A 17,443-nucleotide genomic window follows, 5' to 3' on the forward strand; every position below is an offset into this window, starting at 1 on the left:
CCCCACCCAGCAAAGGCCACTTGGCCCCACACTAAGCAAAGCTTAGTCCCACCCGAGACCTCCCTGGGATTCACGTGTCATCGGCTCGGCCCCTTGGAGACCTTCGCTTCCCTGGGAGGCCACTGGGCTGACTGCACCGGCCACAGGGGAAGCTCTGGGTGGGAGGCGCCATATCTCTAAGGCCTTGGCCTGGAAAGGGCTGTCAGGGCCTCTGGCTTCGTAGGAGCCAGCGCGTCCGACGGCCGCACTCGGATGCTGGCGGCATGCTTGTTTATTAGGCTGAGTTCAGAGAAGGGGTGGGAGGTTGGAGAGGCAGGGTGGGGGTCTGGGAGGGGCGTGGGAGGGGCTGTGTCCAACCAAGCTCCGGGTGGCCACGGGGGTGGCATCACTTCTTGGAGGCCTGCTTCTTCCAGGTGGCTGTCTTCTTATTGCTCTTCCAGGCTTTGTTGAGAGCACGCAGATCCAAATCAGGCTGGATCATTCTAGAAACCAAAGCAGAGAGAAGCAGGCGCTGGGAGACGGGTGGAGTGGGCTGGTCTGCTGGCACCCAGACCTCCCTGGCCTGAGCCGGGGAGGGCGGGCCCCGCTGCCTCGCAGCTGAGGCCCCTGGGTGTTGCTCCGATCGGGGGTCCTGGTGACACCTGTGACCTTCCTGGATGCTCAGTTTGGCTTTTCTGTCTTCACGAGAACTAAGCGGTTTTCACGCAGAACGTGATTTGCTTCACCGTTACCACGGCCAGCACACTGGATCTTGAAGGCCTAGAACGTTTCTTGCCAGGAGGCAGCAGGCAGTCTCAGAGCAATGGGCCTGGGCCGTGGGGCTTCGCCGAAAAGTCTACCAAAGGCCTCCATCTCCACCACCCAGCCCACTGCCAGCAGTGCCAGGGAGCCGCCTCCAGGGCCAGCTGGACGTCGTGCTGATAAAAAGGGCCAGACGTCGGCACTCCTGGAGGACCCACGCCCAGGGGGCAGTGACCTGCCCGAGGCCCCTTGGCCCCACGTGCCCCTGCGGCCTGTGGTGCAGCCGGGAGCCCTTTCGTGAGCCACACCCGTTCTGCCGACCACAGGGGGCCCCGGGGCCCCGGCCGGGGTGGCCACCTACTTCCTCTCGGCTTCGGTGGAGGGCTCCTCCAACTTGTCCCCCAAGGCCAACGAGGACAGGCTTCCTTGGACGTCCCCCGAGACTGCTTTCTTGGCTGAGGTGGGGTCTTCCAGGCCCGGGACAGAGGCTAAAACGCTGCAGGGAGGCAGGGAAGGGAGGGAGCACTCAGTGGAGGCACAGCGTGGGGAGAGGGGGCCCAGGCCAGGCGCCCTGGCTCGGCGCCAACCCGTCAAGTTTCCGGTTCTGAGAAAAATGGGCGCTGGAACTTCTCCTCCCGAGGTGGATGGAGGGAGGACCCCTGGGACCCGAGACTCCCTGGAGCTCAGCCGCCCTGGCTTCTGTTTACAGCTGGACCTGCCCCCCTTAGCCCTGTGTCCGCCACATCGGTCTGCCCAGTGCTGACCACTGGAAAAGTCAGCCAAGGGGGCTCCACGGGGCAAGCAGAGGACAGAGGCACGGAGGCCCAGTAAGTTGGACCCGTGCACCGGGTTAAGGGTTGACTGCGTCCCCCTGATCCTCAGGTTGGAGTCCCAACTGCTGGGACCCCCAGAACGTGACTTCATTTGGAAATGAGTGGAGACGGACTCACACCAGAGCAGCGTGACCTCTCGTCTACCTGGGGTCCTCACAAAGTGGGGAGTGTGGACGCAGACACACCTGGGGGACGCCTCGTGAGGACAGCCGTGCTGCCCGGCCCAGGAGCCCCCAGGAGTGGGAGGGGTCATGAACAGACCCGTGCCTGGTGCCCGCGGAGGGAGTGCGGCAGCCGCACCTCTGTCTGGACTCCGGCCCCGAGACGCGCTCGGCACCTGGTCAGGGCTCACCCTCAGCGCACCTCCAGGCTCTGCAGCCACCACAGACGGCGAGCACTCTCCTCGGGGAGCCCGGCCTGCAGAGGCGGCTCCCCGGTGGGCTCCCGGGCCGAGGGCAGACGACAGCGTGAACGGAGGGGGCCCTCCCTCCTGACAGCACCAGGGGAGGGCCTAGCGGGGGCGGGCCTCTCCCTGGCCCTGGGCCCGCCCTTCACGGCGCCCTCCTTGGATGGAGCCTGGGGGCAAAGCTGAGGGGGAGAGGCGCCCGACACTGGGCCCGGCCTGCTGCCAGCTGCCCCTCCGTCCACCACCGGGGCCCCTCCACCCCTTCCGACATAGGCACGCTGTCAAGCGGCACAGCCGGGAAGCGCTTCCCCTCAAGCACGGTGGCACTTCAGAGTTTACGAAGCCTCTGCTTCAGTTTATACGGAACACTACAGTTTATAGAGCCTGGCGAGGAGTCCCTGGTGCTCACTGCACTGTGCTCCGTCTGAAACGCACTCTTCACAGAGAGCTGGTCAGCGGAGAAGGGGCGCTGGCATTTGCTAGTGTCTTGTGGTCGACAGAGAGCTTCACAGGGTGCCGGGCGCCTTACAGTTTGTGGAGCACTGTCCCAGCTCCCAGCCCAAGGCCGTCTTGGTGTCCGGGCGGAGGGCACGTGGACTTACAGGACGCTCTGGAGTCCCCGGGGCACATCAGCGCGCACGGCCCCCGTGGCTGGTGGGGCAGGCGACGCCTGGGAAAGGCTTGGTCTTTCAGATCTCACCTCACTGTGCACAGCGCTCGCGGGCTGACCAGGCCCACGACAGTTTAGGTGGGCTTGGCAGTTCTACCGGGTAGACGCAGTTTACCAAGCACGATGCCGTCGCAGAGCACATCCCCTCCCAGAGCTTCTCGTTCTCTCGTCTCCCTGTCCGAGACGGTCCTGGGAGCGCGGGCTCTCCTCCCTGCCGGCAGCGGGCAGGTGGCTGCCTGATGCCGTGTGCGGGGTGCTGCCCGGCCCCGCCTCTCCCGGCACTTGCCTGCCTCCCCCATGCCAATGGAGGGGCTCCGGGAGGGGCTCCTCGCCAGCCAGGCCTCTGTAGGGGGCTCACTCCCGGACACGTCGCCCAGCAGCTGGGCCGAAGCCGCAGCTTCACTGGCCTCTCCCCGCTGCCCCGCCAGGTCCTGCGGGCAGGCCCAGCCAGGACAGCGGCGAGTGGATCTGGGTCTGCGGGCCGGGCTGCCTCCCTGGCCCCATGCCCTCTGAGTCCAGGTGGCGGCAGGGCTTCCCCGGTGGCTCAGGCAGTAAAGAATCTGCCTGCGATGCAAGAGACCTGGGTCGATCCCTGGGTCAGGAAGACTCCCTGGAGAAGTAAATGGCAACCCACTCCAGCATTCTTATCTGGAGAATCCCATGGATAGAGGAGCCTGGCGGGCTACAGTCCATGGAGTTGCAGAGTCAGACAAGTTTAGCAACTAAACCACCACAGGCAGAGGTGGCAGGAAAGCAGACCCCAGTGGGCGCATCTCCTGAGACTTCCTCACTAGACACATGCCGGGGTCCCCTCGCCCCCATCCAACCTGCCCCTGTGCCTGGGAGGGGCCGTGGCTTATCATGTCTTAGGAACTCAAAGCCGGAGCAAGTGGAGAGGCGGAGTCAGGCAGAGCAGGAAGGACCCTGGGTGAGGGGTGACCAGCGGAGGATTCACGACAAGAGTGGGGTGACCCTGACGGGGAGGCGCCCCCACCCGAGCCCTCCACTGCCCCCAGCCACGGACCCCACCTTGAGGAGACCTTAGCACCTGGGGCCTATCAAGGGCTCCACCTGCTGTGGCCTTGCCCTCAAAGCTGCCTGGGCTACCCTCCTGCTCCGACCACTGCCACCCCTGACTGCCAGCTGCACCCGCGGTCTGGGAATCTGGTGGCCCTGCCTCCATCACCCCACACCACCACTCCAGGGCGGGGGTGAGCACCCGGCACCCGGAGCCTCTAGGTGTTTCCAGGAGGACCTCACTGCTCTCTCCTGGGGGAGGGGGGTCCTTCCTGCCCCGGGCTGTGTCACCACCCGGCCCTGGCCGCCTCTGCAGCCCAGTGCGCTTCTGCTCACAGGCACCCATCGCAGGGCCTGCCTGTCACCGCCCGGCCCTGGTCACCTCTGCAGCCCAGCGTGCCTCGTGCTCACGGGCACCCATCGCAGGGCCTGCCAGCGGCGCAGCCTGCTGTGGCCACAAGGAGGTCTCCCTGAGCCCGTGAGGGCAGCAGGAAGAGCAGCTGCCAAACACCCAGGGGGCAGCAGCTCAGACTCACAAGGTGTCACCTCCCCAGGACGCCACCCTGCGTCCTTCCAGCTGTCCTCTGACCCAGCTGCTGTCCCCTGGCGCTGAGCTCTTGTGACCGTGCCGGCCGGCTGAGCCCTCCCGCGGTGGGGGCCCCTCACTCGCCGAGCCCTCTGTGCCACTGCCTGAGCCCCACCCCAGAGCCGCAGCGTGCCAGAGCGAAGCCGAGGGGGTGAGGAGCAGGCTGGGCCGGCATGGACACGTGCTGAGTGCAAGGCTGCCGGGGATGGAGGCTCACTCTTGGCCGCATGTCTCTGGTCTCAAGGCTGGCCCTGGCTCCCAGCTGGGGCTCTGTGTACTGGGCCAGCAGCCTTCACTGGGCCTTGCGTAGGTGGCCCTGTCCTGGGGGTCAGAGACGACAGCTGGGGCCATGCCCGCAGCGTGCCTCTCCTTCCCTGCCTCCACTCAGCCTGGCTGGCTGTGCAGAGGGGTTCGGGAGGGCTCCCTCCTGGTGGGCCTGTGTGGGAGGAAGGAGTTGCAGCACGGAGCACCCAGGAGACCTGAGGTGCCTGCGAGTGCGGGCTGCGGGATTGATGTGGACCGGTCGGTGGGGCAGCGAAGGGACGATCCTGTGGCTGGAGGGAGAACGGGGCCTGGTACCACTGGAGTGGAAAGGGTGGGCTTTGAGACCAAACCAGCCCTCGCCCCCAGGAGCCCACGAGCCGAGGAAAACACGCCCTTTTTTCCCCACTGCGGCAAGCACCCGCAGAGCATCTCCGTTCCCCTCTTTTAAAACTGTTAAAAACTGTGTAACATAAAATCTATCACCTTGACAGTTGTTCAGTGTACAGTTCAATAGTGTGATGTACAGCATGACGTACGTTCACATTGCTGGGCAATAGATCTCTTGAACGTTTTCATCCTGCAAAGGTGAACCTGTCCACGTTAAACAAACCTCCCTGTCCCCCAGCCCCTAGCAGTCACCGCTCTACCCTCTGTCTCTATGGACCTGACCGCTGTAGGGGCCTCACGAAAGTGCAGTCGTAGAGTATTTGCAGTGTATCTGGCTTACTTCACAAAGAAATAAGCCTCCCAGTTCATCCATGTTGCAGCAGGTGTCAGAATTTCCTTCCTTTTTAAGGCCGAATATACTCCACTGTGCGGACAGACCACGCTTTCTTCATCCACTCATCCATCGATGGGCCTTGGGGTGCTTCCATTTCTTGCATACTGGGAACAGTGAGCAACAAACAGGGTGTGCAAATCTCTCTTTGAGACGCCTCCAGCTGTTTTAGTTGCATACCCAGAAGTAGACCTGCTGGATTGTACGGTGATTCTAAGTCTGTTTTAAGCACCTCCAAACTGGTTTCCAGACGACTGCACCCTGCACCAGAGCTCCAACGTCTCGACATCCTCACGGACACTCGCTGTTTCCTGCTTGTTTGTTGTTTACCGGTGGGCGTCCTGATGGGAATCAGGTGCTTTCTCCAATGCTCAGTGCTCTTCACTCCCTCTCACGGCGGTTTCCGGCCCTGCGGAGGAGCGACGGTAGTGTAGACCAGGTCTTGTCCACCTCCAAATCCCCAGGGCCAAGCGCAAGGCTGGGCAAGCGGCCGCTGATTAGAAACTGACCGAGTGGCCTGACTTTCAGGCTGCAAAGGGGTGGCCTCTGGAGAGAGGGCTCTCCCACCACTGGAGGCGTGCAGAGGGGGCTGGTGATCAGCAGACACCTCGTGTGCCAGCCTCTTCTTGCTCTGACCCAGCCTCTGACGCCCTGGGACAAAATCCGACCTCGGTCTTCACTCAGCAGACACTTGCCAAGGGCCTCCTCTGTGCTGGCACTGAGCAGGGGATGTGAGGACAAGGAAGCGGGCGTCCGGGGCTCGTGCGGCGGGGCTCCAGCCCTCCGATGGCTTCACACACACCAAGACCTGCAGCCACCTCCCACCCCCTACCTCGGCCTCCGGCCCCAGGCGGCCCTGCCCCCAGGGCTGTAGGAGTCTGGGGCCTTCCCGGGAGCCCTGGGCACCCCCAGTCTTAGACTCTGTCACAGTCAGCCTCTGAGAGGACCCCAGCCCCAGTCAAGGTCTGACTGCAAGACACGAGAGACCCCAGGCAAGAACCAGTGGGCTGAGCCCAGTCAGAGACAACAACAAATGATTCTCTGGCTTCACACAACTCAGCTGGGGCGATCTGTTTTGTGGATGCAGACAGCAGGAACTGTTGTTACGGCAACATCTTCTGGTAGAGACTCCACTCCCTTTTCCCCCGAGCGCTTTAACACTGTCGACGTTAACAGGCCTTTCGGGAATTAGGAGGTGTCCTAGTTTAGGGTACTTTCAGGGATCTGCCCCATTCCAATTTCAAGAACCTGGACTGTGTGCGTGTGTGGCGGGGGGGGGTCGGGTGGGAGTGGGGGTGTATGTGAGAGCACACACGTGAGCGCACACGTGTATGATTCTTCTTTTCCCATCATTTCTCAACAAGTGTTGTAAACATAGCATTGATGCCCTTCAGAACCCTGAACATAACAAAGCAGGAACCTGGAACTCAGTTTAGTAATAACAAGAGCACCGAGGACTGTCGCTTGCACCTCCCAGGAAACGCTGGTGAGCATCTGATCCCCACCGTCCAGGTCGCTGAGCACACCTTCTGACTTTACAGACACGTAAGCAGAGGCCGAGAGGGCCTAAGCGCTTGGCCCAGATCACACAGAGAGGTGGTCTTTCTCCTGCCTCCCCGCCCCTTTCTATCTCAGGCAGATGCTGCACTTTCCCTTCGTAGCTCATCCTTTTGAGGATGGCTACAACTTGTTTAACAGTCTTTGGCAGCTCGAACACCCCTCAGTGGAGGGCCAGCCTTCTTCTGAACGTTTCTGAAAGTGCCTCCGCCCGTGACCTTGGCTCATCTTCCGTTTGGCCCCTCCGGCCGTGTCTCCCCTCCTCCTTCTGTCTCGGTGTATTTCTCACTTATACCTCGCTGCCCCACTGCCTCCATCTTCCCTTCTCCCGAGACTGCTGATGAGCTGGTCTCCAAGGACCTCCAAGCCCCCTGCTTTGAGTTTCAGCCACGACTTTCCTCTCCACACCGTCAGCCTCTGCCCTTCCACAGGCTCCTCCAGTTTCTGCCTTCCCCACTAAGCATTCCAGGATTCTGGGGTCACGGCCTGACCTCCACGTCCCTCCAGGAGTGGATTTCTCCCCAGACCTCTTTAGGGTCAGGCAGACATTCTGACAAAGCCCAAACTCAGCGCCCTGGGGACCCTGGCGTCAGGACGCCTAGAAACTGAGGGCCTGGTGGGAGGAGCGGGCTGCTGGACTCAGCGCAGTGGGGCGCAATCACCGGCAGGCCCCTGACAGCGGGCAGGCAGCGCTCCTTAGGCAGGTGCTGCCGAGCACTCTAGAATCCGCGCAGGCTCCCAGTACCATCGTGAGCAGCGTCATAAACCCCAGGCTCCATCCCTGGACCAGGCTGCGTGCCTCTGCCACCGACAGACCTAGCTTTGTCTGCCCCTCCGGTGCCAGGCGGGGCCCAGGCACCCCCCACGGCGCCAGCCCCTCCTTCCCGCCGCCCTGCCCTATGTCCAGCCTCAGCCCACACGCCTCACGCGTTACCTGAATTTGTAGTTCTCAGGCAGAAAGTAGCCCATCTTGCAGTCCTGTCGAGCCTTGAAGATCTGTTTTAGCAGATTCTGCCTGCTGAAGCCATAGCCGTTCAAAACACAGCCCCCAAAAAGTAGCTTTCCCCCAGCGAACATCTGTTGACACGAGAAGGAAACAGTGCGAGCTGCCCTCAGCACTAAATCTCAGGACGGGCTGCTGGCTCTCAGAGCCTGTTCCCGGATCCGAGCCTCCCTTTGGTGGCTCCAGGGAAGGGCGTGCTCTCGCTCAAGTGCCCCAGTGAGTGTGGCCGAGCCTGTCCCCTAGCCAGACTTCTGGGTCAGAGGGCGGCCTCAGCGTCCCAGCCTTTGCTCCCTGCAGCCCTGACCAGCTGAAATGTCCCTTCCCAGAGCCCTGGGGCAAGAAAGTGTCTTTCTTCTCAGAGGCCACCGACCCGCTTGCAGGGGGCCCCGCGGGCAGAAAGCGTAGTTCCTCCTACTGCTCTCTGAACCCCTAGCCTGTGTGTGTCAGTCTCAACCTGAGAGGCCTGTCTGAGGTTTCTGTGCAAGGATGCCTGTTTGTTACGGCCCAAACCAACAAGGAAATACTGAAACATTCAGCAGAAGGAACACGAGTAGAGAAATAGAGAGATTCTTATGCCGCAGATAAAAACCATAGTTAAAAAGCAGGATCCCAAAGTCAGAACATTCTTGGACAGGCCAGACACCAAAATGTGAGCAGGGTGTGGTCCAGGGCTCCCCAAAGCACTGGTGCGCCAGGCACCCAGTGGGAACAATGAGGCCATCTGGGGGAGATGATAAAGTGATTCTTTTTCTAAACTGCATTTTCCAAAATCTCTACAACGAATATACATGCTTACACGATATCCTGTATTTAGATAAACAGTACTTAAAAGTAAACAGGTGAAGAGGATTTGTTTCTCCAGGTGAAGCATCCCCTGCCCCTTCAGCCTTCTGGGATGGGGGACGCGTGGGGTCAGCCCGGGGTGGAAGGTCGGGCTCGGGGGACGAGGGTCCCGGCTGCAGCCCCAGGTCATGTGCTGGGGGCCCCTCGGTCTGTGCTCCTCTCTGGGCCTCGGCCTGGCCCCTACGCCTGCGATTCTGCGAGGGTAGCGGCTGCAGAGGCCAGGGTGGCGGGCAGAGGGCGGCGGGGGCCCCTGGGCCCTGGCTCACCAGAATCATGCCCTGCATCACAGCGTACTTCTTCACCAGCAGAGGCGGGTCCCTCTGCAGCGGGCCGTCCAGGTCATAGCGCAGCAGGCGGTAGGGGTCATGCCGGCACTGCCGAGAGAGAAAGGAGTGCCTGTCATCCCCACACCAAGGAGACGCACTGAGATTCCCATGTTCTCAGCCAGGTCGGGCTCCCCTAAGCCCTGAGCCCCACACCACAGCCCCCCCAACTCCTGCCCAAGGGCCCTTCAGCCCCTGCTGTGCAACCGTCCCTTGACCCCTCCCTTGACCATCCCCAGAGGATGTCTCGGGTCCATTCAGGGCCCTCTACTGGTGAAGGTTATCGCAAAGATGACTGTTCACTCCACGTGACATCCACGAGCCAGCCTCCTGGGGCCTGCAGGATTTGTTTCTCCCCTTTACCTAGGAGAAGCCCTGCAGAGATCTGCGGGTGAGTCCTGTTCCCAGAGGTCCCCCTTTCCAGGACTCCTCCCTGCTCTATCCAAGCTGGCTGGCTGCCCCTCTGGACACCCCCAGTCACCCAATCCAGCCAGAACCTGAACTGGACATATACTTCTGGGTACAGCCTGGTCAGTCCAGAGTAAAGCTGGTCTCTCTCCTCTCTTCCTTGATGCTACAGATCCAGTGATATGACTACTGTGTAATGTGACATCTTCTGATTTTATCTGTCTTTTGTTCCAGGTGCCCCTAGCTGTCCTGTCTGCCCTTTCAGTTTAAAATGTGAAACTCTGCACCCAGGGTTTCGGTTATCAGAGCAGGAGAACATCAGGGAACATTTCTGCCTTAACCGAAGACCCCAGAACGGTGGAACCAGAGTCACCGTGAGACCCAACACCACTCCCAGGCCCGTCCTCTGTCCTCAAATCCCGCCGCTCACCCCTGCACTGCTTCAATCACCTCAGGCCAGACCTGTGTCATTCAAACTGCCCATGCTGGGCCGCCGCGCCTTCCTGTTCTTCCAGACAATAATTCGTGAACCGCAAATGGCCCTGAGATAAACTAAAGTCAACGCTAATCTCCTACATGGCCAGGGATGATATCCATACACGGGCAGATGCAGTAATAATGCTCATGGAATCTAATGAAACTGGAACTGGCTCCAGAAAACACACATGGCTTTGATGTATGAGCCCCATAGGAAGTCTTCTGGCATCCGATCAGAAAGGTTCCATTGCCAAGCCCTGGGCCCTGGCTGGCATGCAGACCCGAGGGGGAACACTCAGGGGTCAGGGAGGTGGCACCCCGGGGAAGAGGGCTGGAGGGGGTATGCCCAGGGCACACGTGGAAATTCAGCACTCAGGATTGCGGCTGGAAGACAGGGCCACGCAACGGGTCTGAGAGGCCACAGGGCACCAAGGCTCTGCAGGCGGTCAGCAGGAGGACACGGAGCTCTCGTGCCCACACGTGCCCACACCTGGGCCCTCCGCGCCCCTCGGCCTGAGGACGGGGTCACACTGTGGAGTGTGCCAACCCTACCGGGAACGGCTAAGACTTGGGAACAAATCTGCAGCAAGAGGATCGGGTGGATTCCATGTGCCCCTGACTGACTGACCCCGGGACTCCAAGCACAGTGAGCTGGAACCTGGAGCGGCCACTCCCCACCCACCTTCACACAGGCCGCTGCCTCTGCTGGCAACACCCACCCACCAGCAAGAGCCTCTCTTCCTGGGAGACGTGGGCTGACCCTGGGGCAGGCGGCCCTGTTCTGGGATCCTACAGGCCCTGTCCTCTCACGGCCCTCGCCGGGGCCGCCATGAGTGCCCCTTGGGCACAGGACCCACACTGGGGTGCTCGGCCACGAACACGCCAGGGCCCTGAGGGTCTCATGGCGAGCGCAGCTCCTCTCAATACTCAGTCTAGTGCATGACCACCACGTGCAGCTTGTGGCCTGGGAGAAAATGGCAGCACCCTCATGGGTCTCAAGGTCAGAACAGGCCCCCACCTCGAGCGGAGACATTCCTCGGGGACAGGAGGATGAGTGGGAGAGAGTAGGAAGAGTGTGTGCGAAGGCCCAGGAGAAAGGCGATGGAACAGGGCCCCCGGGCGCTCAGTCAGAGGCCCAGCCCGTCCCAGCCCCGGGGGGGGGGTGGGGTGGGGTTCTCCCCTCCACCCGCCTCCTGGACCAGCCCGGGACTCACCTGGATGCAGGGAGAGGCACGGCCCTGCTGCCGGTGGCTGTAGAGCGTGTCCAGCAGCCACTGGAGCTGCCCCGACTTGGTGGGGTTCCGGCCCGACACGATCCCGAACACCAGCACCTGGCTGGGGTCTCGGGGCGCGGACAGGAAGCGCTCCAGCTCCACGTCGGACACCAGGGGCACCTTCACCATACACTTGCAGCCGGCCTGGATGTCCTCTTTGCTAATGAGCTTCCGCAGCACCATGGGGCAGTCGGAGAGTGAGGCCGCCCACCTGGTGGGGCTGCGAACCTCTCTGGCCTTCCCTCTGCCAGGAAGAACAAACAGCGGCACTCAGTGGGCGGGGTGCAGGTTCCAGCAGCCCAATCCCAGATCTAGGTGGACAAAGGCCACGTGACCACAGAGTTAGAGTCGAGATCTAGGCAGTTCTAGCCTGGCCTCCACCACCAATGTGCAGCTCTGCCTTCAAGGGGCTCCCTAACTTCTCTGTGCCTCAGTTTGCTCTGGTGCAAAGCAGTATTCACAAGGGAATTCATCCATCCAACAGACTCTGGAATCGTCCTGAAGCCTTTCTCTCTCACACATGTCATGTCCCATCCAGTCTATCAGCAAGCCTGTCCACTCTACCTTCAAAACAAATCGAGGATCCGACCACTTTCCCTGCCTGCACTTCTAGTAACACATCTAAACCTTCAACTGCTCTTGCCTGGCTGTTCAATTATCCTGTTATAACCATGTGGCTCAGCTGGTAAAGAATCCACCTGCAAGGCAGGAGCCCTGGGTTCGATCCCTGGGTTGGGAAGATCCCCGGGAGAAGGGAAAGGCCACCCCCTCCAGTACTCTGGCCTGGAGAATTCCAAGGACTGTATTACAGTCCATGGGGTCGCAAAGAGTTGGACGCGACTGAGTGAATTTCACTTCACTTCCTAACCAAGTCACACCCAAACATAGACAACTTATGATTACCAAAGGGGAAAAGACTGTTGAGGGATAAATTAGGAGCTTGGGATGAACGTATACACACTACTGTACATAAAATGGGGTTTCCCAGGTGGCCCAGTGGTAAAGAATCTGCCTGTCAATGCAGATTCATGGGTTCGATCCCTGGGCTGGGAAGATCCCCTGGAGGAGGAAATGGCAACCTACTCCAGTATTCTTGCCTGGAAAATTCCACGCACAGAGGCGCCCGGTGGGTTAGAGTTCATGGGGTTACAAAGAGCAACTGCACATGCACGTATATACAAAAGGTCCATACAAAAGATAAACAACAAGGACCTACTCTATAGCACAGGGAACTCTACTCAATATTTGGTAATAACCTGTAATTCTGTAATATCATTTCAGGGAAATAACCTGAAAAGGTGTGTGTACTTTGCTGTATGCCTGAAATGTTATTAATCAACTAGGCGGTTGTTGTATTTAGTCACCAGGTTGTATCCGCCTCTTTGTGACTGCATGGACTATAGCCCGCCAGACTCCTCTCTCCATGGGATTTTCCAGGCAAGAATACTGGAGTGGGTTGCATTTCCTCCTCCAGGGGATCTTCCCGACCCAGGGATTGAATCCTTGTCTCCTCCACTGGCAGGTGGATTCTTCACCACTGAGCCACCAGGGAAGCCCATTAATCTATTACACTGTAATTAAAAAAAATTTTAAGAGCCAAGTCACACCATGTCACTACTCTCTTCGAAACCCTTCAGTAGCTTCCCACCTTCACAGGATAAAAGCCAAAGTCCCCGCAACGCCCTCCAAGCCTGTGCCTGATCCGGCTCCTTTCTCAGCCCCGTATTCTCCTCCAGCAGTCTCGGCTTTGCTCGCTGCCCCAGCCGCGATGGTCCTTTCTCACCCTCCAACCTCAGGGCCTTTGTGCCTGCTGTTCCTTCTGCCTGCCTGGCTTTCCTCCCAGACACCCACTCTCTCACCTTCTTCGTGTCTCTATGCAAATGTCACCTTCTCAGTGACACTTTCTCTGACCATCCTGTTAGGAACTGCATCCTTCCACCACCAACACATGTCCCCCGTCCTTGCCTATTTTCCTTAGCATTGCTCACAATCCAAAACGATATACATTTTGCCTATTTATTTTGGTTATTTTATTTCTCCATCCCAACAGAACAAAAATTACATGAATTCATGAGCTTGGAGAATTCTACTCAGCAGGACACCAGTAAAGATTCAACTGTTGCTGTTCAGCGGCTCAGCCGTGTCCGACTCTCTGTGACCCCCGTGGACAGCAGCACACCAGGTTCCCAAGTCCTTCACTATCTCCCAGAGTTTGCTCACATTCATGTCCACTGAGTCGGTGATGCCATCCAACCATCTCAGCCTCTGTCACCCCCTTCGCCTTTGGCCTTCAATCTTTCCCAGCATAAGGGTCTTTTCCAATGACTTGGCCTTTTGCATCAGGTGGCCAAAGTATTGAAGCTTCCGCTTCATTATCAGTCCTGCCAATGAATATTCTGGGTTGATTTCCCTTAGGATTGATTAGTTTGATCTCGTGGCAATCCAAGAGACTCTCAAAAGTCTTCTCCAGCACCGTAATTCAAAAGAATCAATTCTTGGCACTCAGTCTTCTTTATGGCTCAATACTCACATCTGTACATGACTACTGGAAAAACGATAGCTTTGACTAGATGGACCTTTGTTGGCAAAGTATTATGTCTCTGCTTTCTAATATGCTGTCTAGGTTGGTCATAGCTTTTCTTCCAAGGAGCAAGCGTCCTTTAATTTCATGGCTGCCATCACCATCCACAGTGATTTTGGAGCCCAAGAAAATGAAATCTGTCATGTTTCCATTGTTTCCCCATCTATCTGCCATGAAGTGATGGGATCGGATGCCATGATCTTAGTTTTTTGAATGTTGAGTTTTAAGCAAACTTTTTCACTCTCCTCTTTTACCCTCATTAAGAGGCTCTGTAGTTTCTCTCTGTTTTCTGCCATTAGAGTGGTATCAGCTACATAACTGAGGCTGTTGATATTTTTTTCCAGCAATCTCAATTCAAGCTCGTGATTGATCCAGCATAGCATTTCACACAACGTTGTACTGTGCATAGAAGTTATATAAGCAAGGTGACAATACACAGCTTGTTGCACTCCTTTCCCAATTTGGAACCACTCAGTTGTTCCATGCCTGTCTCTAACTGCTGCTTCTTGACCCACACAGAGGTTTCTCAGGAGACAGGTAAGGTGGTCTGGTATTCCCAACTCTTAAAGAATTTTCTGCAGTTTCCAGTGATCCACACAATCAAAGACTTTAGCAATAGTCAATGAAGCAGAAGTAGATGTTGTTCTGGAATTCTCTTGCTTTCTTTATGATTCAATGAATGTTGGTAATTTGATCTCTGGTTCCTCTGCCTTTTCTAAACCCAGCTTGTACATCTGGAATTTCTCAGTTCACATACTGCTGAAGCCTAGCTTGAAGGATTTTGAGCATAATCTTGTTAGTGTGTGAAATGAGAGCAACTGTATGATAGTTTGAACATTCTTTGGCATTGCACCTCTTCAGGGTTGGAATGAAAACAGATCCTCATAAAATAAAATGGACAGTCTCTGTGGACCTACAGGATCTAACAGACATACGCATACTCTATGACAGCAATTTCACATCCTGGAATATTCCAACTAGAGAGAGGGACATATGCGAGCACCAGCATGGTTTGTCATTACCCAAACGGAAACAGTAACCAACCTAAACATTCGTCAACATTAGGATGTGCAAAATTTTTAGTGTAGTCCTACAATAGACTATTACATAGCAAAGAAGAGAGGCAGTGATTCTGCCACACACAACAACATGGATAAATCTCACAGTATAACATTGAGCAAAAGAGGACAGACACCAAAGGATACATACTGAATTGTTCTATTGAAATAGTTAAAAAATAAACACTAAGCTATGATGGGAGATCTCTTCCTGTTGGGGAGGAAGGTGGGATTATTGATTGGAAGGGGAAAAAAGGGAAATTCTATTTTTTGGGGCCGATGGGGTATGCTCACTTTGGGATACACACTGAGCTATACACTTAGGATTTTTTAAATTTTTCTGTATTTTATAAAAAATTTTAAAGCATAAAAGAGATACCTTGATCCTATGTATTTTTCTAAGTTTTCTTAAAACCTCATGAATCAGATGGTGTCACTTCCTGCCTTACAGTTACGGAACGGCTTCCTCTAAGACTCGGAGATCTACCTGGTCCAGCTCCTGCCTGTCTTTCTGTGCTCAATTTGCATCCCTCTCCCATCTTCCTCACGATGCTCCACCCTGGTCTTCTCACTTTCCCTCATACACACCAAACTTGTTCTTGACTCAAGGTCCCTGTACTTGTTTCGTCCTGTGCCTCATGCTCCTTCTCCATCCTTTGTTTCCAATCCCTCAGGCCTCCGCTAACCTATCTCTTCAGAACTGCTTCCCCGACTGTCTCCCTAGGGGAACGCACCCCCCACCCCTTCCCAGTCACTCCCCAGGCTCGGGGCTGGCTGGCCCTTTACCGGATGACAAAAAGCCTAGGCTTTGCAGGGCCAGCGGTCTCGGTCACAGCGACGCACCGTTTTTGTCCTCGCAGGAAAGCTGCTACAGACCACAGATGAATGAGTGGGCGTGGGCGTGTCCCAATAAAACCTTACTCATGGGTCCTCACATTGGAATTTCCTATCATTTCACATGTCACAAAAAACTCTCTTAATTTTTTCTTCCCAAGCATTTAAAAACATAAAAATGACTCTTAGCTAGCTCATAAACAAAGCAGGCAGTGAGGGGGCCAGATGTCAGGCCTGGCCGTAGTTTGCCAGCCTCTGCTCTAACCCATTTCTACTTTCTTCCCAGGCTTTCTCCCCATCTGAAGTATTTCAGCTGTTCCCATGTTTCTCTTCTATCCGTTCTCCCTCGGTTTTGCCCAGCGCTGTGAGTCTCCTGCCCATCTCAGCATCTGACACAGGAAGCCCACCTGCGTGGGGCCGTGGCCTTGGTGTGGGGCTTGCCCGGCTTCTTCCGCGTGGGGCTCACAGGAGCCGACTCAGGCTCCTCTTTTGGGGCCCCTTCAATCAGGGACTCGGGCCGGGCTGACTGCGACCGCAGTAGGAGCACATCTCCTGAGTACAGGCTCAGCTTGGTGCTGCGCTCCGGGAAGGGCCCGGACTTCCGCCTGGCCCGGCTGACGTCTGCCTCTTCCTTCACTGGGTACTTGATGGTGAACAGGCCTGTGGACAGAAGACCCTGGGGTCACTCCCCTGGCCACCGCGCCTCCTCGGGGGCTGCCCGGCCGCCTCTCCTCTCCAGCCTGCACTCCCTAGGCTCTGATGCGGGACTGCCCCCACCACTGCTGTCTGGCCCAGCGCGGGCGGTGGTCGGCCAGAGCTGGCGGAATGGAGGAACAGATCAGTCTGCACCCTGGCCCTCTGTCCAGAGCCCAGCTCGATCCCCCTGCCCCGGGCGCCCGGGTTCCTTCTGCTTTGTCCTCCTGCAGTGTCTGTGGAGGCTGGGTGCCCAACGCGTGCCCGCTCTTCCCGGGGCCTCCCTCTCTGTTCTGGCGGTACTTGTGGTCTTTTTCTTTTGCTTTCTCCACTAGACTGGCCAGAGACCTCTCATTTCTTCACTCACTTACCAGACGTTTCCTCAGTGTTGGGCACTGGGCAGAAAGATGACCTGCGCAGGGTTCCCTGCCTCTAGGGACTCCAAGCAGGAGTTGGGGACAGAGATGGGAAAACAAAGAAATACTCATAATGCTAGGTGGGAAGACTTATAATTACAGCATGGACGAGTGCTGTGGTAGCCCAGAGGGGTGTGAGACGTTCTGCTAGAAGGTATGGGAAGGCTTTCCAGAGGCAGGTGTAGCTGAGCTGAGGATCTGGGGACAAGGAGCAGCTCCCCAGGGAGGCCGTGGGGGGCACCACAGCGCCTGTGTGCCCAGCCAGGCGGGGGCGTGGGGTGGGAGAATCAATGTTTCTTCGTACCCAGGCTCATGAGCAGTGAGGAGGGGAGCCCAGACGTGGGAAGGGTCTCGAGGCCACCCACGCCAGCCCTGGGGGACTCTGTGGGCTTGACAGGGACAGCCTGGTGACTTGGCTGCTTTTCTCTCTTCTACCAAGACCTTCAGCAATGAGAGAAACAGGGGGTGCAAGTGGATGATGGACGATATGGGAGAGGGAGCCAGAAAGTGAACCCTGTGTGGGTGGGGGTGAGGACAGAGAGAGCAACAGAAAGACCAAGAGAGACCCAGGAAAAAAGCAATCATGTGGAGACATAAAGACACACAGAGCTCTCAGAAGCTGAGGTTGGCAAAGGCCGCCACTATCAGCTGAGCAGCCCTGAGGAAGCTCCCTCCCCACTC

At 57.4% G+C, this 17,443-nt stretch overlaps 1 protein-coding gene across 1 annotated transcript in view; it reads right to left on the reverse strand.

Annotated features, from left to right (window-relative positions):
• Positions 1-385: 385 nt before the first annotated feature.
• The window catches only part of C4H3orf20 (chromosome 4 C3orf20 homolog), a 49,181-nt gene continuing 32,123 nt past the window's right edge, over positions 386-17,443 (reverse strand). Inside the window, exons 10-15 of the mRNA XM_065935442.1 lie at positions 16,061-16,313; positions 11,121-11,424; positions 8,965-9,072; positions 7,787-7,929; positions 1,103-1,237; positions 386-482 (exon numbers count right to left, since the gene is read on the reverse strand). Of these exons, the coding sequence (XP_065791514.1) occupies positions 386-482; positions 1,103-1,237; positions 7,787-7,929; positions 8,965-9,072; positions 11,121-11,424; positions 16,061-16,313 (1,040 nt within the window). The remainder of the gene's footprint in view (positions 483-1,102; positions 1,238-7,786; positions 7,930-8,964; positions 9,073-11,120; positions 11,425-16,060; positions 16,314-17,443) is intronic.

The sequence above is a fragment of the Muntiacus reevesi genome, chromosome 4 (assembly GCF_963930625.1).
Source record: "Muntiacus reevesi chromosome 4, mMunRee1.1, whole genome shotgun sequence".
Classification (NCBI taxonomy): domain Eukaryota; kingdom Metazoa; phylum Chordata; class Mammalia; order Artiodactyla; family Cervidae; genus Muntiacus; species Muntiacus reevesi.